The 22,506-nt window shown below is 35.5% G+C and overlaps 1 protein-coding gene across 1 annotated transcript in view; it reads left to right on the top strand.

The window, feature by feature from the left end:
- IFT74 (intraflagellar transport 74) overlaps positions 1-21,908 on the top strand; it is a 41,046-nt gene extending 19,138 nt beyond the window's left edge. Inside the window, exons 11-19 of the mRNA XM_084504184.1 lie at positions 221-261; positions 1,439-1,518; positions 4,887-4,940; positions 10,907-11,004; positions 11,977-12,103; positions 15,731-15,894; positions 16,618-16,743; positions 18,644-18,704; positions 21,011-21,908. Of these exons, the coding sequence (XP_084360310.1) occupies positions 221-261; positions 1,439-1,518; positions 4,887-4,940; positions 10,907-11,004; positions 11,977-12,103; positions 15,731-15,894; positions 16,618-16,743; positions 18,644-18,704; positions 21,011-21,126 (867 nt within the window). The 3' untranslated portion in view covers positions 21,127-21,908. The remainder of the gene's footprint in view (positions 1-220; positions 262-1,438; positions 1,519-4,886; positions 4,941-10,906; positions 11,005-11,976; positions 12,104-15,730; positions 15,895-16,617; positions 16,744-18,643; positions 18,705-21,010) is intronic.
- The last annotated feature ends 598 nt before the right edge of the window (positions 21,909-22,506 follow it).

The raw sequence follows: 22,506 nt of genomic DNA, 5'->3' as shown, positions 1-22,506 counted from the left end.
ATGTATGGAGAAAGCAGGGGAGCATTTGGAAGAGATCAAATTTAAATAATAACACTTCTCTCAGTGAAGAGATGTTGTTGGACAACATGACAACAAGTTTGTGAAATCATATGCTGAGTTTCTATTCCTCGTGTACTGAATTAAGAATTATTTTTTAGATTTCTCCTTCTTCATTTGTAGATTTTATTTCATATGTTACAGTTGGTATTCCTTTCTATAGGTTAAAGAAGATAGTCAAGAAATAGCAAGCATGGAAAGACAGTGAGTAATCCCATTTTATTGTTGTTCATATTACATTTAGCCCCTGCAGAGAGAGATTAATCCTGTCACATTTTCACCATATGTTGCATCCTCTACTGGTTTTAACCTTCCACAATAACAGGACATATCCTTCTGCTGCAGCTAAATAATTTTTGTATTACTAGACCATTTAGGTCGGCATAAGATATTTCCTATCTTCATGAATATGCCTTAATAATAGCACTGACATAAATTTATTTAGGGCTGCAGAACACATTCCAAGAGCTGTTCATTGCAAGCCCATTTTTAAGATTTTGTTGTTGTTGTTTCAGTTTCTTAAGCCTGTAGAGTTACAAAGTTGCTTACAGAAATTTGAATTCTGAAGAGTAACAGGGCACTGCTTCTTACTTCTCAGTTACTACACCTTTCTGTAGATTTTCCAGAAGCTCTTTTAATATTACAATACATAGTAATATGTTATGGGGGACAGATAGAGTAGTATCTTTCTGTAATCTTGAGTTTTTTGATTTTTCTTTCTTTAAAGAAGATTTTAAATAATTCTTGAATTCTCCTAGAAACAATTTTAAATTCTTCTTACAAGTACTTTCAGTTTTAATCATTGGTTAATTTTTAATGCATTATCACCTTTTGATTGGCTAATAAGTTACTTAACAGAATTCTTGGTAAGAAGCAGTAACAGAGAAATTTATTTGAGAATTTACAGAAAAATGTTTCTAAGGTAGTTTTCTTCCTCATTTCAATTGATTATCTATAGATACAGTGTTTTATCTGGCAATTTCTTAACAGATTTTAGTGAGCACATAGGTAATTTTTACATGATACAGTCACTTGATGGAGTTTGCCAATTACGTTGTACGTTGCAGAGCTGTATAGCAACCAGAAGAGGGGCCAGTTGAGTAAGGTAAAAGCTACTGATGATGCAAAATTGCTTTTAATGGAAAAGAGCAGCAGTACTTATACTTACTAAGATGGACTATGTATATTAAATATAGATTGGGACTAAAGTGAAAGGTACATTGCATGTATGTTTTATAATAACGGTAATCCTAATGTTATCTTGTTTTTGAAAAACTTAGGTTTGTTATTTTGATTCTGATTCTTCTCTCCATTTTTCTTTAAAAAAAGTAAGTATTTTACAAAGCAGTTTTAACCATGGATTTCATAATCTTTTTATTAGGCTGGCAGAAGTAAAAGAAAAAACAAACCACTTTAAAAAGGTTATTCAACGACTTGATATGGATTTGGAGAATCATCAAGGTAGTATCACTTCAGTTGTGGTATACCATGCAGGGATTTACTTGGAAAAGATGCCATGCCCGTGTTACAATGTGGACGTTAAGTGCTTGAAAACGTTTGAATTTATACAAATACCCAGTTGTTCACTATCAGGAGAAAGTTTTATGTCGTTTGAGTTTATGCAAATACCCATTCATCACTATCAGAAGAAAGTTTTGTGAAAGTTTTGTGCAGACTTCTCAGAGAAGCTGAAAAATGACCAGTACACACTTAATACTGGAGCATTCATCAACGTTGTTGTGCTTGGTAAACTACTGTATAAAAAGATAGTACAGCTCTCTGGCTTTCTGTCCTAATACCTGTCTGAAAGTGTGAGAATGTTTAAACTAATATCCATGTGTAAAGCAGCTGGAACTCAGTTTGATTTTTTATCTGTCTTGGACACTCCTTATGTTGATCTCTGCAACAGTTTGAGAATTGCCTAAATATGGTGTTAGTTCTGCAAACACCCAATGTCGTTATATTAGGCTAATCCCAACATAGGTTGGGATTTGTTTTAGCACTGGAAGTTACGGTTCAGGAGAAGTAGCTTAGTTTGAGCATAGGCCTTCAACAGCTCTGGAAGATTCTCCTTAAAATGGAAATTCATACCATGGGAAACCTATTGTTTAATTATAGTGGATTCTGGTTAGGTAGGAGTTAGATAAATATGCGTATATATTTTGGAAAACCTTAGAACAAGCTATTTAACTTCTGTGGAACTGATAAATTGATGTTTTTGATTACTTCAATTTATACATTTTCATGGGTAAACAGTATTAAAGTTAGCTGTGAATTTCTTCAAAGTGAACAGATACTCCTAAAAATGACCCTAAATGATCCCTCTCATCTTTTGCATTATGAAGTATTTAATATTTTTCCATATGTTTCATTATTTTAATGCAAATAATTTATTAAAATTGTTCTATTAGCTATTTCCAGACAAAATAATTTTCAGTTTTACTATCCTGCTTTTATTTTGTTGTTGTTGTTGTTGTATCTTTGGAGAAATGCAGAAGGTAAGAAGTGAGTTGCTTTTCACCTTTTATAGTTGGATTTGCACTTACAGTAATTCATTGCTGGTCTGTACTTCTTTTGGCATTCTAGATGTTGTATTGACAAAGAGGATTTAACACACAGGCAGCAGAAGGCACATGCTCTCCTTCAACATACAAGTAACAGTCAGGATATGCAGAATAAAGCTACCTGGTGATCTTATCTAAAAGTGTATTGAGCCAGAGTTTGATTTGCAACAGTGTTGTAGAAGAAAATAGGTTTAAGGCTTATCTATTGCAACCTGCAAATAGCTACAGTTTAAAAGTGGGTTCTGCCTGGTCTTTTTCGATATAGGAGTTGTGGCATGGTCAAATGCTTTATATTAAGTCTACAAAGGGTGCAGTATGCAGAGTGGGAAAGTGTCTGCTTTAAAAGTTTGGTTTTCCTAGCGTTTGAGGCTGCAGTTGATACAGTTATATCTGACAGTGCCAGCACTGTACTACCCTGCATTAGTTGTATTCATCTGCATTGTTTTACCCCATTTATGCAAAAAGAATGTGTGCCTATAACATATTTGTGGAAATGGTTAACACGCATAACTTGATTATGACATGAACGCTGTGTGTAGCAACAAAAAGAATAACTAACTCATAAAGACCTTTCTTAAATTGTTAGTAGAATCAATAATTCTTTTATGTACTAAAGCACTTGATTCTCTCTTGTCTACTTCTTTGTCCTTGAGATTCCTGTCCTCCCTCCTTCCCCAGTCAACTTACTTCAGGCTCAGTATTTAAATTGCATATTTCAAAGCATTCACAAAACTTCAGGTCTTACAAGTTTTTTGAATAAAATTTAAGGAAAATTAACCAGTCAAAAAAAAAAAAAAGTTACAACTAGGAAGTGTTTGAATATTTCAGGATGCATATTTCAGTGCTTGGAACATTTTGAAAGAATGGGAAAAACAAAATAAGTAAACTATAAGTAGGGTTTTTGTTCAGTTTTCACTTAACTGGGTAAGATTTTTACTTGTTTATCTTGTTTTATTGTATTTTTAATTATATGCTGCATATATTAGCATCTTGTTTTATTGATTACTCAAAGTCAGCATTAACTGATAATGGAATAGACATAGCATTTCATAAATTGAATGAAAGGCTAAACTATTGATGGAATAATGCCAGCTTTTAAAGAAAAATTATCTGTAAAGGTATTTTAAAGATAAAGGTCTTTAATTCAAATATCTTTTTATTTAAAAGTTTGGATGATTGCATAGCTCTATTTCATGGCTCATTGTAACTAGACTTTTTGAAGACTAGAACAGACTTTAAGTTATCAAGTATTGGATACTTGCCTTGCAAAATGAGAGAGTCTAGCAAGGAACAAAGCGACAGCTACAAGGAAGCTGAAGAAAAATTACTGTCCCTTAGGGGTTTGCGGGTGTTTGTATATACTAGATAAAAAGGAAAGCAGGGGAGTATATAAGTAAAAAGACCTTGGTAAATTTGCTTGCTCTGTTATATCTGTATCTATTGTTATTCTTTTTCTTTATATTTTTTTAAAGTCACAACCTCAAGCTGAAAATTAATCTATGAACAAAACTCAAACAATTAAAAATTTAGATGTTTGCAACTTAAGGTTGTTGTTAGCAGCTGAATTTTCTTGGCTTCATGAAACCTGTGGCAAATACAGCAACTCTACCATTTTACTAGTACATTTTAATTAAGAGCTGTTTATAGTCAATTGTTAGATACAAAGATGGACTGATTATTTCATAGTCATTATTCCTAATAGCAAAGTAAAGAACATGTTGGAAAGGGTCTTTTAAAACTTTTTGTGCATTCCATTTTCCTCTACCAGTTTTCTTGTTTATTTCCTGAGATTGTCATGCTGGCTTACAAGCTGCTTATCTTTATGAACGTCCATTTTAATACCTGAAAGTGCCATTGAATTGTCTCGTGTTAAATGAAGACACACAAAGCTTAACTAACCATGCTGCCCAAAAACATTAAAGCATTCTTTCTCTATTGTTGAAATTCAACTGACTTAAGAAAAATCGTGCCAACTTCCTTTGTTCAAACCAAATACTTATCCTACTCTTATTTATGAAAAATCCTGACCTCTAAAAGGTTCTAAAAATTGCACCGAGACTGGTTTATTAAGATAATTATCTTATTTTTTAATATAAAGCTGTGTATGACATATTGAATTGAATGGTGAGAACAAATGATATGGAATGAGTCCTCTACTTTTAACACATGCTTAATTTTTATTTTTTTAAATTGGACATTTTGCCTGCCTAAAGGAATCCACGACTGAGGTAATAGAGAGTTGAATCAATGTTACATTTCTTGCAGGAGAGGAAAATTGGAAATACAAGGAGCTGAAGAAGAGAGAAGAAAGCATGGACAGTAAGATGTCTAATATACTTTAATTCCACTAAAATACAGGTTTTCTTGTACTGTTTTCACTTAGTTAATTTAGCACTGAAAAGAACTGATCTCCTGATCTTTGCATAAAAGTTTCTGTGTTCTGTCTCAGGACAAAATAATTGATAACTTAAGATTTACAGGACACTCACAAATATTTGAAGTGTCTTTCAAGGCTTTTCATCAAACGTCTTAGGAACAGCTTTATTTTGTGAAATAGTGCTGAAATTAATTTTAAAGTGAACTTAAATGAGAGACACAAAACCAGCTGGTCAGGTCTGATTAATAGAAGCAAAACTTTAGAATTGGGATGCATAAATATCACATAAACCTTTAAAATTAAGGCTTTTCATATCTGTTTATTCAAGATGAATGCTTCTAAAGTTCTGCTCCATATTAAAAAGTTCTCATGTTAGGAAGATCTCAGCAGCGTCTAGCAAAAGAATGAAGAGAGAACTATTTTTAAAGTATATTCCACAGCTACTATATTATAGTAGGAAATTTACAAAAACTGTTGGTCTGCTACTCAGCAAACGGGGAAAATGATCAACAAATATGCCACGAAGTGTCTAATAGTAAGTGCTCTCTAATACTGTTCAGTGTAACTTAAGGCTAGCGTGATTGAAAACAAGGTCTCAGATGACAACGAGGAAATATGGGTGGGAGCATATGTACAGAGTCACTGGATTTTCAAATTACCTGAACTTCATCAGAGGATACTGATGCAGCTCTAGAGCTGTTTGAGATTAATTGAGAGATTTGGGGTTAACATATACAAATCTGGGAATAGGGCAAGTATTTTAACAGTCTTGAAGAAGAGTAGCCAGAGAAATATAGATCAGGCACCTTAGCATCAATTTCCAGAAAGACTGTGGAAAAAATAATCAAGCAAACAACATTAATGTTACAAAGCATGATTATGAGTAACAATTACATTGATTGGTCAAGAACAAACAACTAATTTCCTTTTTTGACTAAAAAATACAGCAGACTAAGGGGGGAGAAGCAGGTGTTCTGTCTCATGTAATTTTCTTAGAAGCAAGGAATGGAAATATGGTCCAATTTTTAGCCTGTATTGTGCATTTCATTAACAAATTATTGATTATTAAGGATTCATTGTCAAGAAGAATGGAAGGATGTGTTGAGTGGAATTTTGCTGTGTGTTGGATGTTTAGGTTGGTCAATATTTTTTTAGTCAGTTGGATGACAAGATATAGAGTAAATAAATATTTTCACAAAAAAAGCTACATTGGAAAAACTGAAGTCATGATGGAGAACAAGGTTAGAATTTAAAATCTGACAGACTTTAAAAGATGTAGGAAAAAAATTGACAAGGGTAAGTGTAAGATCATACCTGGGCAGGGGTAATCAGCCGCAAAGAGCAAGGAGCAGTTCCTCAGGCACAACTCACATGATCTTGTTGAATGAAGTGATCTTGTTCTTTGTGCATTAAGGAAGGCTTCAGACGGAGCATTGTTTTTAGTACTGCTCAATGCACGTGAAGATAGAGGTTGTCCATCTGAGGTGTGACTGATCAAGGATACAGAAAACATGACCCATGAGGAAATTTTAAAGAATAGAGAATTTAGGAAAGTCATCAAATACATGAAAAGGCTGTTTCAGAGAATAAGTGAATAATATATCTGTACATATAGATGAGGGATAGAAAAGGAGAAAAGGAGTAATAAACATATAGTCACAGAAGGACTTCAGATTGAATGTTAGGAAACCCTTTATAAAGTTAAAACTCACCAAGCATTGCAATAGGTTGATGAGGAGGATTAGAGAATGTCTTTCATGAACCCTCTCTTAAGACAAGTGCATACAAACATCTGAGACATGCTTTTGTGAATCTGTAAAACATTAGATTAGACTTAGATGAAGCAAGATCAATCAGACAGGTATGATAAAAAGGAAAGAGGCTTTCTTGCAGGAAGACAATGAAATTAGAGATAAATATGGACCCTATAGAAAGTCTTTGAATAAATGCAAAGAAGGTTTAAAAACAACCTAAAAAGGTCCAGAATGGCAAAGGAAAAAAATGCTGATGAAATCGTATAGGTGCGGTGCCTAGGTCCTAATTCCACAGTTTCAGACTCTGTTTTATAAAATGGTTTATTTGTGGATATAAAGTGCATTAGTTCAGTCTCTAGAGAATTACTAGCTAATAAAGTCTGCTGTGTCTATCTTTATTTCACGTTTTTGAATGTCTGAGAAAACTTTTTTTTTATGGAGGTGCTTTAATTTCAGGTTATTGGCCTGAAATTAAATTAGGTTTGGCTTTAACTATGTCTCCAGTTACAAGTTCACAGCAGTACTGGCAAAAGGTAAACCTTCTTATATTCTTGTCAAGTACTGTTTGTTACAGGTGTTTTTCAGTCTCTCAGCAGGACCAAAGCTTTATCTCAACTTTTTGAGCTAACTAAATTTGCATCAGAACTTGTAATTATTTTTAGCAATTAGCTGTGCACATTACAGTTGTGCTGTCTAATTGGCCTCTAAGAATTCCAAGTATCTTTCATCCTGAAATCACTGCCTCGGGGATAGCCTTTGTAGTATGTAAGTATTGTCCCCTTGCTCCAATAATATAAATTATTGAAGCACACTCTCTGAAAGTTTTACAAGCTGTAATCTGTGAAGCTTTTGTATTAATTCTTTGATGGAAAGCAATGCAGATCATGTTCAGATATTGCAACAGCTCTCTTACTTATAAATCTTAAATTAGTTGATAATTTAAGAGAGATTATTGAAAAATACTGGTTGGTCCGTGATCCACATTGCTCTAGTCAGTCCTCATCCCATCAGGATTTGTTACTATTTCCATTTAGTAGTCCCTCCTGTTATATATCTCTCTTCCCAAATGATCCATCTTGCATTTACTATCATCTAATCCCCCTTGTTCAATGAAGCACTTCTCCCATTTTTTGTCTAACTAGAAATTTAGCAAGCTCTTACATTTCCTGTATGCTCCTGTATATTTAAATATATTTCAGGTGGAGAGCCACCAGGTGACAGGTGGTCATTAAGGTACAGACCTGGGTGTCATCTTGCTGTCCATGTGATGTGTCCAGCACCTTTTATCATTATGTCTGTCACCAGGAATACGATTTCATATGCCTGGGACACAAATACAGACTGCACAGCAACATTATAGCTGTCTTGTCAGATTCAGCTGGACACTTACAGGAATGATGATAAAAGGTAGATGTTAGCAAAGGGACATAGCATGGCAAGTAGGAGATAATACCAGGTGGATAATAGTCTCAGGTGCTTAGCCGTGCTTGTTATTTAGTCCAAGCCTTTAGAGATAGTGAAGTTACCTGTTTCCATTAGTTGGTAGCCCATTTCACTAGCAGTCACAAAAATGAAGACTGACAGCTGCTGGGACAAGCATTCAGAAAGATGTCAGAAATGATGGTGATGAAACTCCTTTCCCATTGACTGGCAACCCTCACCTAAACAATATCAAAGAAGATATCAAATATCAAAGAATATCAAATATTAAGCGTGTCAAGATTGGGGGAAGTACTGAGCATAGGGATTGGGGCTGGGTGGAGTACTGCATCACAACCAGTGCCACAAAAAAAGAAGGGAGAATCTTAGGGATCGGAGACTCCTTGCTGAGGGGCATGGAGGCCCTCATTTGTCGCTGAGATAACCTATCCAGAGAGGTGTGCTGTCTTCCTGGAGCACGTGTCAGAGACATTAGGAAGGCTCATTAAACTGGAGGATTACTATCCTCTTGTTGTCATTCAGGTTGGATCCCAGGAAGCTGCAACTAGAAAAATGAGAAATATTAAAAAGGACTTTGCATCTGTGGGAAGGTTGTTGAAGGGATCAGAGGTGCAGGTAGTGTTCTCCTTTGTCCTCCCTCTGGGTGACGGGGATCCAGAAAGAAGGTGGAGAATGGGACAGGTGAATGACTGGCTGAGGGGGTGATGTCTGGACCAAGGATTTGGCTGCCCAAGATCAAAATACCCATTTGAGAAGCCTCTCTTTAATATCTTGATCAATGATCTGGGTGAGGGGATCAAGTGCACCCTCAGTAAGTTCACAGATGACAGCAAGTTAGGTGCGTGTGTCGATCTGCTCGAGGGTAGGAAGGCTCTGCAGGAGGATCTGGATAGGCTGCACCGATGGGCTGAGGTCAACTGCATGAAGTTTAACAAGGCAAAGTTCCGGGTCCTGCACCTGGGGCGCAATAACCCCAAGCAGAGCTACAGGCTGGGAGATGAGTGGTTGGAAAGCTGCCAGGCGGAGAAGAACCTGGGAGTGATGGTGGATAGTCGGCTGAATATGAGCCAGCAGTGTGCTCAGGTGGCCAAGAAGGCCAACAGCATCCTGGCTTGTATAGGAAGCAGTGTGGCCAGCAGGGCTATGGAAGTGATTGTTCCCCTGTACTCGGCTCTGGTGAGGCCGCACCTCGAGTACTGTGTTCAGTTTTGGGCCCCTCGCTACAAGAAGGACATCGAGGTGCTCGAGCGAGTCCAGAGAAGGGCGACCAAGCTGGTGAGGGGCCTGGAGAACAAGTCCTACGAGGAGTGGCTGAGGGAGCTGGGCTTGTTCAGCCTGGAGAAAAGGAGGCTCAGGGGCGACCTTACCGCTCTCTACAGGTACCTTAAAGGAGGCTGTAGCGAGGTGGGGGTTGGCCTGTTCTCCCACGTGCCTGGTGACAAGACGAGGGGGAATGGGCTAAAGTTGCGCCAGGGGAGTTTCAGGTTGGATATTAGGAAGAACTTCTTTACTGAGAGGGTTGTGAGGCATTGGAATGGGCTGCCCAGGGAAGTGGTGGAGTCACCATCCCTGGAGGTCTTTAAAAGACGTTTAGATGTTGAACTTAGGGATATGGTTTAGTGGAGGACTTGTTAGTGTTAGGTCAGAGGTTGGACTAGGTGATCTTGGAGGTCTCTTCCAACCTAGACAATTCTGTGATTCTGTGAAGTGTAGAGTCCTGCACCTGGGAAGGAACAAGTGCATGTATTAGTACAGGCTGGGGGATGACCTGCTGGAGAGGAGCTCTGCGGAGAAGGACCTGGGGGTCCTGGTGGACAACAGGTTGACTGTGAGCCATGAGTGTGCCCTGGTGGCCAAGAGGGCCAATGGGATCCTGGCGTGCATTAAGAGGAGCGTGGCCAGCAGGTCAAGGGAGGTGATCCTCCCCCTCTACTCTGCCCTGGTCAAGCCTCACCTGGAGTGCTGTGTCCAGTTCTGGGCTCCCCAGTACAAAGAAGACGGATCTCCTGGAAAGAGTCCAGCAGAGGGCCACACAGATGATACAGGGCCTGGAACATCTTCCCTATGAGGAAAGGCTGAGAGACCTGGGTCTGTTCAGCCTGGAGAAAAGAAGGCTGAGAGGGGATCTCATCAATGTGTATAACTACCTAAGGTGTGGGAGACAGAGGGATTTGGCCAATCTCTTTTCAGTGGTTTTTGGGGACAGGGGCAATGGCCACAAAATGGAGCCCAGGCAGTTCCACACCAACATGCGAAAGAACTTCTTCACGGTGAGGGTGACAGAGCACTGGGACAGTCTGCCCAGGGAAGCTGTGGAGTCTCCTTCTCTGGAGATATTCAAGGCCTATCTGGACGCCTACCTGGGCAGTGTGCTCTAAGGAACCTGCTTTGGCAGGGGTGTTGGACCCAATGATCTTTCTAGGTCCCTTCCAACCCCTTCAATTCTGTGATTCTGTGAAGATGGTGACCTCATATCATTAATGAGTCAAATATGTGTATATGTGAAAAAAAAAACAAAACTGGTTTTCATTCCAGCCTCTTAAGTTGACAAGTTTCAAGGACTGTATCACTTGCCTTTTAAGTAAATTATTAATCTCAAAGTCTAAATATGTACAGCTTATCAATTTAATACAAAGATTTAACTAAAAATTACAAGGGTTTGTGCTATACCTCTGTTAGCAGCAGTCTTCTTTATCATGTTTGTTGATCTCTAGATTTTCTTGAGACTTTTGAAGATGTGAAGAATCAAGAGCTAGAACGAAAGGCCCAAATAGAAGCCAATATTATTGCACTCCTGGAGCATTCAAGCAGGGTAAGCGCATTTCCATCCTCCCATGGCAACCTAGGCATTTAGAACCACAGAACAGGAGAATGAATGGTTAAAACAAGGTTATTGTTTTTTGTTTTGTTTTGTTTTGTTTTGTTTTCCAGAAAATATATGCATAATAATCTCTAAGGATCAAACAAGTACCATATATTGTTGTAGTAAAAAGATGTAATTAATTTCTCTTTATCCCTGGGGAAAGTCTTTTGAATGTTAGATTATGCATGTGACTGGAGTAAAAGAAATGCATATATCATTCCTGTAACTTATCATTGATATAATCAATATCATTCTATTTATGATAAACATTTCAGAATGTTGCAAATAAAACTACTGCAACATTTTTTTTATCTAAAGTCTGCAAATCTCAGTTCATGGGTATTTTATCATCACTAAGAGGTAAATATTTCAACTGTCTCCTCAATATTTGAATTATGCCTAAAATACCCTGCCATGTATATTTAATGTAAACACTTCAGAAATTGTTCCCACTTGCAGTCTGACATTTTTTGAACTTTCAGAACATTTTTCCTATTAACATTTTTGTTCCTGCAGATTTTTTTGTTATTGTGGTTGTTGTTAGAGAAATCTTTTAGCTGAGTAATATTTTGATTATATCATCGCTTCAATTGTGTCTTATTCAATGTAGTATACTGTTAAGGTATGTGTAAAGCAATTAATACTTAGTTTAGAAGAGATTTATGTGGCACAACAGTTTATCCTTACTGCATTTCTCTTTCATATTCATTGGTCTATCAGTACATTTTTTTTATCAAAAGCTGACAGAATGAAAAGTCATTAAATTTAAATTATTTCAGACTGTTTCCAGTATTTTCAATCCTTGTGATAGAAAAGCCAAATAACAGACTAGGAACTTGGAGAGAAGAGGGTTTGGTAATTGTCCAGTTACCATTTGTGGATTCAAAGATACAGTATGTTCTTGTTATTTATACTACACAGAATGTGAATTGTATGAAACAAATTTCATCTGTTACCAATCAAGAGTTGAAGATTATGCAGGAAGACCTCACTTTCAAATCAAATGAAATGCAGAAGTCACAGAGCACTGCTAAGAATCTGATTACAGGTGAGACCAACACTGAATTTTCAAATTCATTCCTTTAAAAAGCTAAAATGACCTAAGCACAAGAAAAATTACACTAAGTACAAGATCAGAGTTCTGTACTGAACTTGAAATGCTGTTGTAAGTTGACAAACTTGAATTTGTATGAGTAACAAGTGGTTTATATTCCTCAAAAGTATTTTACTTACTATTAGCAATAAAAGATGAGCTTGCTTGCAGAAATACATTTTCAACAGATGTATTTTAGTATATATGCAAAATGTCTCTTGAGACAGAAACTTGATTTTATTAATATTCACCTTGAAGTAAACATTCTTTGCAATGTTAAAACAGTTTTTAAGAAATACAACTAGGGACTTGCACCTAACCACGTATTATTTGTAAATGTTATTCTTAGTATCACTTACTCACAGTTTGTGCTTTTCTAAAGGGAAACTTCCCATGGGAGAATTAACTGGCAACAATGGTGAATAGCTCTCAAATTCATATTCTTAGGTTTTGATTCTTTGACTCTGAATTTTCATTTTGACTTAATTTTGGAAATACTCAAGCAATTAATTTTCAGTGTAGGAATTTGTAGGACCTGTAGTTTCAGAAAGCAGACAATACTTTTCTTTCATTTCCGCAACAGGTATCTATTTAGTTCTTTATTTGTACTGTTTATAGTGGAATTGTTCTCCTAATTGTAAACCTTTGCCAATATCATTATTGGTTCAGCAAGCCTTTCCTTGTTTGTTTGGCTGAAAGGAAGGGGCAGGAATGAAGAACCATAAATCTTTTTGTTAGAAGGCTATTACGTGCTGTACTTGGTAGTGATTTTCAAAATAGGGGCTTGTATTGTAACTTCAAGCAGATACGTGCAAATGAAAAGTTGTTATTCACAAAATACTGTAGAAATTGATTTTGTTGTGCATTTGAACATTTAGTGTTCATTTGTCTGCAAATAAGCATTTTGCAGTTATAGTTTAAAGAACTGGACCAGACCTTACAGGTTCAAATATGACTTTTTGTTCTTTCATGTTAACAGCAATTCTTGGATTTTACAATATAGGGATGTTCCAGAAACACATAGCACTGTAGATGACATTATTGAAATACGTAGTTCTCTCTTTGCAAGGGGATAGAAGTTGCTGTATATAATTTTCAGCAGATAATTTAAATTATTTAGAAGTACATTTCTGAAAGCAAGGAGTCACAGATACTGTAATAAACATTAGATTCTTTCGAAAACAGAGTGAATGTTCCATTTGCGCAGTTGAAGTTCTTTGTAGCCCCTGAATTATAGCATGGTCATCTTCAGGATTTTTTTGTTGTTACTAAAATCTTAATTTCCATATATTTGTGCCATAACAAAGATATAAAAAGTCCATCGGCAAGCCCTTTTTTTTAAAAAAAAATAAAAAATAAAAAGGAAGAAAGGAAACCATGAAGAGTAAACAAAAGTGCTGATGGCATAGTTTCCCAAAAACATTTCCCTGGGTCACAGTGGTTTGGTCTCAGAGTTTGCTACTGTGTACACACTGCCTGCGAGACGCTGCAACTTCATGGCGTATCAGAAGGAACTGGGCTGCATCCTCTTCCTGTCTCTTCCCCTAGAGGAGTTTGGAGTTTTTTTTGTTTTGTTTTGTTTTGTTTTTCATTTAGGTTGTCGCTAGATAAGGATAACATTCATCCCTTCCAGTTTATTCCCTTTTCTCCAAAAAGTGCGAATGGGAAGGAATAGCCCACTGCTGTCTCACCACAGAATATCAGTTTATAGACAGAGCAGTCTTTTAGTCCTTTCGGGTATTTTGGCTTGTATGTTGTTATTATTCATTACATGTAAAATAAATCCTATTTAGTCAACTACATGTTACTTTGAAGTAATAGAATATTAATATTAGACTAATTATATTAAAAGCAAAAATGTTTTCATTAGGTCTAAGTAAGTCTTTAAAATGTAAAGTTGTTTTTCAGCTGTTTCCCTCTGATTTGAATTCTTTATGTATTTTTTTTATTGTTTCGAATGTTAAAGCTCTGATTTCTTGAGGCTGCTAAGCATTTGTTTGTCTTTAAACCACAGTGCCATAGGAACAGAATTAGTTCGGTAGTCTGTTCAGTTTTGCTTTAGGATCTGACATTGCCCAATAACAGCCACTGCAAAGTGAAGCTATGGTCAGTTATTCTAGATGCAAGCAACTTCTTTTCTTAAACCCTTTACAGTGGAAGAAGGCATAAACATTGATTCACAGACAAGCATTTTAGTTCCAATACTTTTACTTTTAAATCCTTCTTTTTGCCAGTATGGAAATGTTTAGAGTCTATATATATGCTCTTTTCACATATAGGAACCTTTCAGTCTTACCTTATTGAACCATGCTACTCAGGATGTGCAACACAAAAATCTTGGCTTCCCTTTTTGTTTGCTTATTTTGAGGTTTCTGAAGACATCACAAACATACTTTATTATAAGAAAAAAAAAAAAAAAGAAAAAAAAAAGTTGACTAAAGCTAATATTTCACACTAAGAAATGTATATATGGCATAAATACAGAGGAAGAGAAATGAGTACCAAAATCTTGCTATATTAGGATTTTGATCAGGTGAGATTTTTCCAAATAGTTCCAACAATGAAGTTGTTCACAGTTTCTAAAAAACACAGTTTTTAGAAAGGTGAGCCCCTGTCACATATGCACATCCATTTCCTTCTGCTGTAAAGATCTCTATTGCTTTGGTGAAGATGGGAGAAACAAATTTCTGCTGTTTTTCCAGGGGAACTGCACATACCTGAGTGTGTAAGCATAACGTTCAGTGTATGCCAAGTGCTGTTTCTTTGTGTTGTCTCATCCCTTCCAATAACTCACTTCACCTGGTACTTTAGAATTTAGAAAAAAAAAAATATTTGTATCACTATTCAGAGTTAAACACAGCTCTGAATCATAGGATTATGTAGCTATGTCTTTAAAAAATCAGGAAAATATAAGAATGGGAAGGCAAACACCCATCCAAAACAGTTCTACCCCTATCTAGTCCTTCCACACTTCTAATTCCTTTCATTACCTATCTCTCTTATTTCTTTTTAGAGGATTGTCAGAAGTAAATGCTGAATATTGACACACATGCTCAGTTTGTAAAAATAAGACAATTCTTATTACTGTGGAGATATAGAAGAATTTTCCTCAAGGAAAAGCTGGCAATTTAATCTCATAAAACTAGGGCTTAGAACAACAGAAATAAAGGCAATATGATACTAAAAAGCTAACAAAAATAAATTTCAAAATCTGTCTGCATTGTAAGTCAACTTTTGGTAAGGTATTACCACTGCCTTAAAACTTGAAATTGACTGAAGTTATGTGCAACTTTAACAATATAAATACAACAGTGTGATGTAGAAAATCACCACATTTCCATTATTGTTCACTTATGTAGTATATATTACCGTAACTGTAATTTAACAATTTGAAATATAGGATGATTGTGAAGATTGGATTTTGTGCTTTCATTCATGTTAACATTCCTATGTATATCAAGATAGCAAGAGCTGTTTGTATTGCTCAAGTATAGCATAAATCTTTATATCTGGATAATGTATTATGGGAAAAAAAAAAAAAAAAAGTCCTATTATTTAGTGATTGTGCATTTGTTGGCCTAGAGAGTCAAAAATTGCAGATGGACCTGCAGAAGATGGAACTCCTGGAGGGCAAGATGACTGATGAACTGGCTTCTCTTAAAGAGAAAATTGAACAAACAACAGCAGAGTTGGAAGTCTATAATAATTTGCCAGCTCTGAAAGCATCAGGAGAAGAGAAGAAAAAGGTAATAATAGGAGTGAAGCATAGAAATACATGAAACACATGGGGATTTGTGTGTTTTTGAGCACCTGCAAGAGGGGCAGCCAGGCCTATGGTTGGGGATCCTGAATGAAACAGGGTTTGCACAGCAGTACAAATGAATCCAAATGCTTCTTAGCTTATATATGTGACTTATTAACTGGGTACATGTGGCAGGCTATCAGCTGGATACCTTTTGATAACTTCCTTCCCACAAAATTTCCCATTTATTTTACCGATTTATCTGATCTTTCTGCTGTAACTTATGACTACCCATAAGATTGAGAATGTAGCGATCTAACCACAGAACCCCCCCCCCCAAAAAAAAAATCCTGTCCTTTCTTTGCTCTAATATAAACTCCATCTAGAACAGTTCCCATTTCACTTGTGATAAATTTTCTATAAATTCTTAACACCATCATTCACACTTGTGCTGTTATAGTACAGTCTAAGCTTACAACTTGTTCATCATAACTGCTGAATGTTATCATTATGATAGGGCATGCATTGTTAGAGAAAAGCTGTGACTTATTTATGCATATGAGGTTGGAACCAGATGATCTTTCAGGTCAAACCAAGCCATTCTGATATGATCTTGTTCTGAAAGGAATTAAAACTAGCATCTTGAAAGTTGAACAAAAATAATCGGTCTTTAGCCCACAGCAAATAAACTCATCAATTAATCTGTTTGTGTTTCTTTTTCAAATAGAGACTACAGGATGACAAAGAAAAATTAACAAAACGTAGTAATGCTTTCAAGAAAATAATGGAACACTTGAATGCAGAGTATGAGACCCTGAAGAGAGAGCTTCAAGAGAATGAGACACATTCTCAGGTATAGCTCAGGAAATGTATCATCACTTCAGTTGTTTCTGTCCTATCCTTGTTTCCTCATATGCGCTGTATGGGATGAATCAGCTTACTCCTTCTAAGGGAGATTTGGAAGCATGTGTTGTTCTGTTTTTAAACAGAAATTAGTATCATGCCAATAAATTTATTACAAGCTTTGGTTTCAAAGTTACTAAGAGCAGATCTTTCTGAGCTTAAGAATTGTGTGAATCTTTTAAGTGTTTACATTGATTTTGCTCAGAATTCTCTCTCTTCCATTACTTAAGAAGTTTTGAGAACTAACTTAGAAAGCAACTAAAGAAGAAAAAAAAAAAAAGTCCCTAATAATTAGATCAGATCACCTTCCTTTTTAAAGGTATGCTGCTAACTTTTTTCTTTGCAACCTGTGCTATTATTTTTCCTTCTTTTTCCCAATCCTTCTGCTCCTGGTCCTGGTAGACCACTAAAACTTCAGGGTTTGTTTGGGTTTCTTTAAACCCAAATAACTTTTGTATATATTTACATTTAAATTTCAAATGTGAATCAGAAAGGAATATGTTTACAAACTTGCGATCAGTTTTGAATCTTCTATTATAAACACTAATTAATTCTTATCATTTTGGCAACAGAACTTCACTAGGTGCGGATGCACAGAAGGAAAATGCATAACCTCAAAATAAGTGGAGAATGGGAATTATTTTCTGTGTTTCACTCATTTTTATTGCTTTCAGTTATTGAGAGCTTTGCCATTGACAGAAGGGCAAATAAAGTATATTCTTAAAACAGTTGATTGCTCTATATAAATCAAACATTTTGAAGTACAAATAGAGTTTACATATCTTGAGGGTTTGGGTGATTTTGCAAGCAGTCAACTGTATAAGTTTTGACCTTCAAAGGATTACTATAAAAGTGCACTGATTATTTCCTTTGATGTGTATCACATGTTTTAAACCTAGGCCCCATTACTGGATGTATTGCAAGTAGCTACACCTACAAATGTTACAAGAAAAATTTTTAGTCAGAAACGTCTCACAAATGTCTCATGCTGTGAACCAGTGCACTTAGATAACTGATTCTTTGCTGTAAAATTTATTTGAAGTGAGATAGCAATTATTTCATGTTTTCTAGTTTAAGAATAAGCTTTTAAATAAAGTGTAGAAATAGCTTCCTAAATTGCTGCAGTAGTTCTCACAGAAAGTTTAGTCTCAGAATGATTTTCAGATTTTCTATTTAAAAATAACATCTACATATCTTGAAATGCAGAATCCTGAACAGTAGCATCAGAAAAACAAATATTATAAAATTGTATTGTAAGGAAGCAGCCATCGATATAATGTCCACATTAGTTTCCTGTTGATGCTGAAATTATTGAAGAAGTGCCAGCAGTTAACCCACACTCTTACAATCTTCTCACTGCAGCACCGTTCTTATCACAGCTTCTGGCATCAGACAGGAAACTTAACTATGGAAGAAAGGAAATTTCTTCTGTATAGCTCAAAGTCCAAGACATTGTCAGGAAATACTGTATCTTCAGTGATTTTAGATCTTACTGATTTTAAGAAGAGATCACTTTAATGATATGAAGTCTAATGAGAATTAATATCTCTCTACCATGTCCATCTTTTTCCCTCAGAGTTGCATACACATTTCTCTGTATGTACCATTGTAGTTATATGCAGTGCTTTTATATAAATAGAGAAAAAGTAAATGTATGAAGTGTAAATTATATACAGACCAGTGTGTCATTGGCACCTTAAAAATCATTTAGCCATTGGTTATCTTTGTTTGTGAAGTAACCTTGATCTTATCAGGTGACAGAATGTAGGGTATTGAAGCATTTGGGGGGAGATTATTTGTAGAAAGAACATGTGTAGTTATTTTCTTTTTTGGCTCTTTTTTGTTTTCAGCTTACAAATTTGGAGAGGAAGTGGCAGCATCATGAGCAAAATAACTTTATGATGAAGGAATGTATCCTTTTATTTAAGAAATACAGTAAAATTCACACACTGTAGTAATTGAGGAAGAAGGCTGTTTCCTCCATCAGAATAAAGCAGGACAGAATGGGGAGCAGAAGACAGAGGAGGGCGGGAAAGGCTGTGCTTTGCAAGTATCTGTTTAAACACTAGACATTATATATAGCAAAACCTGCATCTGTTGTCTGAAACAATTTTAAGCTGTCCCAAAGCAGAAGAATTGTCTTGCTGTCTGCATTTTTCCTGTTGTGTCAGTTTTGTAATTAGGTTTCATATAAAGATCAACTTTGTATCTGTACAGTCTTATCTGAATTTATCCAGCGTTTTGAATTATTTGAAAATTTATATGGAATGGTGAATGATGAAAAAGTAAACAATTTGTTTTATGCATTTAGGTATTTCTTACAACATAAAAGAGGAAGTTCATATCAGAGGGGAAAAAAAAACAGCTAAACACACTAAGATCTGACAAGGAGATGCTTTAGCTAGGAAAAAAAGTGGGCTGGGATGGTAAACTGTGTTGTTGCTCTCTCATTACATGCTGCTAATTAGAGGTACATTACACTGTCTCCCTGACTAATCCTTCACTGTGAAAGACCTTCCAAAACACCAGCAAAAACTTGCTGCAAGTGATTTTCATAAGATAGGTTTTTAACTATCAAAAGAAGTGAAGTTTTTTAGATTTGATAGTTCTTATCTTGTACTATTTTCCATAGCTGTTTTATAGATCTGCGTGTGGCATGGTTGCACATCTGTTTTATTTATTTAAATTCAAAGTTAGGGGCTTTGAATTCAGTGTTGTAAATTCCCTTTTTTAAAATTATTTAGAAAACAAAAATTTTGAAATCTCAATGATGAATAGAATCATTATATGTTTATAGTACAAATACTGTAGTAAAAGTGAAAGCAGAACTAGACTGTATCATCCAGCTCTGTGTGTTTGACAATGGATATTGCTATGCACCTGAAAAAACATCAAAAAAAATATTTCAGGCAATTCTATAATAGTCTAGCCATCAGGATGAGAAAAAAATGCAATGTAGGATCTGCATATAACTTTATTTTTTCATATAACAAATATCCCATTTCTTATATCTGATAAGTGCTCTAATTCTTAGAAAAAGAAAAAAAAAGCAACATAATACATCTTGGACAAAGATGTATTTTATTATCAATCTCTTTGCTAGTAGTGAATTTCTTTTGATATATGTTTATATATTTTGTTTTTTAATTATTTCAGAATATTATGTGGAAAATATATACTTTTAATAATTGCTACTGCATTTAAAGGCTAGTAGAATGATTTATTATAAGTGAAGTAATTTTTTTACTTTTTTCACATGAAAAACAGTAATAGGCAGTTTATTGCAGGTTGGATTGTTCTTTGCACAAAGCAATAAGGAACAAATGTTAATGAGTTTTTGCTTTTTTAGGTTCATAGGAGAAAATACAGCTATCTTAGGATATTATGTACCTTTGACCTGTGGGCATCCTTCTGTTCTTTGAGATAGGATTAGGTGAGTGTATGCAGACAGACCTTTTCTACGCTCATAGAAGAATGGTCTTCCTTTGTCAGTGATGTGAAGCCTTCTGGTGAGCTGTGGCTCACCACCTCATGGCCCCAGTCATTCCTTGACAGATAACAGGGCTCACCAGCAAGTACCAGAAGAGACTGCTGACATTAACAGAAAAGAACTGCAGCTGTCTTCCTCTGTGGAGAAGGCTATGCAGGAATATTTTATTAAGGCGAGAATTTTGAACCCTATGATAGTCTAAAAAGAAGAAAGTCTTAAGAAGAACCCAAGAGAAAAAATGTTCAGAATATTAAAAGTTCTGCCTAACATGGTACAATATATCACCTACCTATGCAAGTGCAGATGCTTACTTAAACAGGTTTTTACATCTGCTTTGGCTACTGGAAAGAAGGATCCTGTTTTTTTGGACTCAGATTTTTCTGGCTAGAGACCTGAAGTGTCAAAACATATAGTTTTAAATAGCTGAGTGCCTTGGAATGGTTTTGTTTGCAGTGTAACAATGGGCAGTCTTCCACAAGGGACCTATTGCCTATACATATGAAAACAGAATTTACTCAAGTATGTAAGCTCTTTTTTATCATGTTTGGCATGGGATGGTAGCTAGTAAATTGCTGTAAATTTTTTACAGACATTCAGAGTTTTTTCCATTATTTGCAACTCTTGATAGTTTTTGCAGAAGGAAACTTACTGTATTATGTTTCTCTTATGATCTCTAATTATGCTAATATTTATACTGGCACTTTGTTTCCTTAATTCTTTTAATCAGTCATAGCAACAAAGAGTAAGGAGAGTGACTACCAGCCAGTAATGAAGAACGTGAGAAAGCTGGTCACTGAATACAACAAAGCTCTCATAGAAGCTTTACAGAACACGAAGAGCTGAACCCAGGCACTTCCTTCCTGCCCCCATGGACCAACAATGAGGGATGCGCAGAGGCAGCATGGAAAGCTGAGCCACTGAGCTCATGTGCTCACCACAGCTGTGACAGATGTTCTTAAAACTATTTTTCCAAGTTTATAAAAATCACAGATTTTAGTAGTACTCCTATTTTTTTGCAATGTTTGAAAATATTTAGAAAAAAAAAAAAAACAAATTGTAGAAACATGTAGAACTAGAAATACTGCATCGTAAGTGTAAAATCATCAGAATGTTTTACTGAAACTCATTGCTGGATTGTGAAGATGAAGCTTGCTGTAGACAATGCTTGACACAATGCTTTACACATGCTTTACACAATGAATGTCTAATTGTCTTTTAGTCCTACCCCTGATGATCAGTGGGATTTTTCCCTGAATAAGGACTGCCCAATGGACTCTCAGATGCATTATCTTAAATGAAAGCATGTAAATTAAGTAGTAATATGCCTTCGCTATTTAAATAGCAATTCATAACAAGTAAAGGAAGCATGTAAGGACAATAAGCAGCCTCTTATGACAGAATTATTTCATACTGTAAAGTCTTAAAGTAAATTTACTTTAGGGATCTGTCAGCAAATTTTCATTTCCCAAGGGAAAACTGACTAACTTGTAGAGCATGTCCTTATTTCATCTTTTGAATATAAGAGCAGAACTATAATAAAATGTAGTGAAATATAGCTAATACTGACCTTGTGCAGAGCATTTTAGTTTTGTGGTATTCACCAATAAAGGAAGTGAAAGGGAAAATTACTTGCATTTTCTGCAATGTTTTTTTTTCCAAGTTTTTTCTTTTTTCTCAAGCTGCAGTGTCATATGTAAACCCAACTTCAAGATAAGAGCATTGAATAGAGATTCAACATAGAAGAAAAATAGGACTGATCCATAAATAATGTGCATTACGATATATACATGCTCAGAAAGCATTAAACAAAATTACCAAGTGTGTATTTCCCTCACATTGTACGTGTAATGTAATTAATGTAATTATAAACTACCTATTGGTAACTTCCTCTACCTTCCACATTGTAAACTAGTCCTGACCAAGGGGAAAAAAAAAAAAAAAAAAAAAAAAAAAAACACTAGGTAAAATCTAGGTAAAAATCCTAGACAGACAGTAATCTTAAAAAGTAGTTAAAAAAAAAAAAAGGGGGTTGGATATAGTCTTACTACTACCTTAGAAGAGTTCTCATGTAAAAGAAGAATACTGTGTGCTTTATTTCATAAAACTGGGGTTCACAAAGAATTAGAAAATTATCTGTCTGTTAAAATATAAGTTGTGTGGTTTTGTCCTTCAGTTTCTCCAAATCTGTGACCATCATTTTGAGTATATAGCAGAAATATGTAA

Source organism: Aythya ferina, assembly GCF_964211825.1.
Source record: "Aythya ferina genome assembly, chromosome: Z".
In the NCBI taxonomy this organism is placed as follows: domain Eukaryota; kingdom Metazoa; phylum Chordata; class Aves; order Anseriformes; family Anatidae; genus Aythya; species Aythya ferina.
Note: the sequence above shows the minus strand (reverse complement) of the source record. Positions and strands in the feature narration are given on the sequence as shown.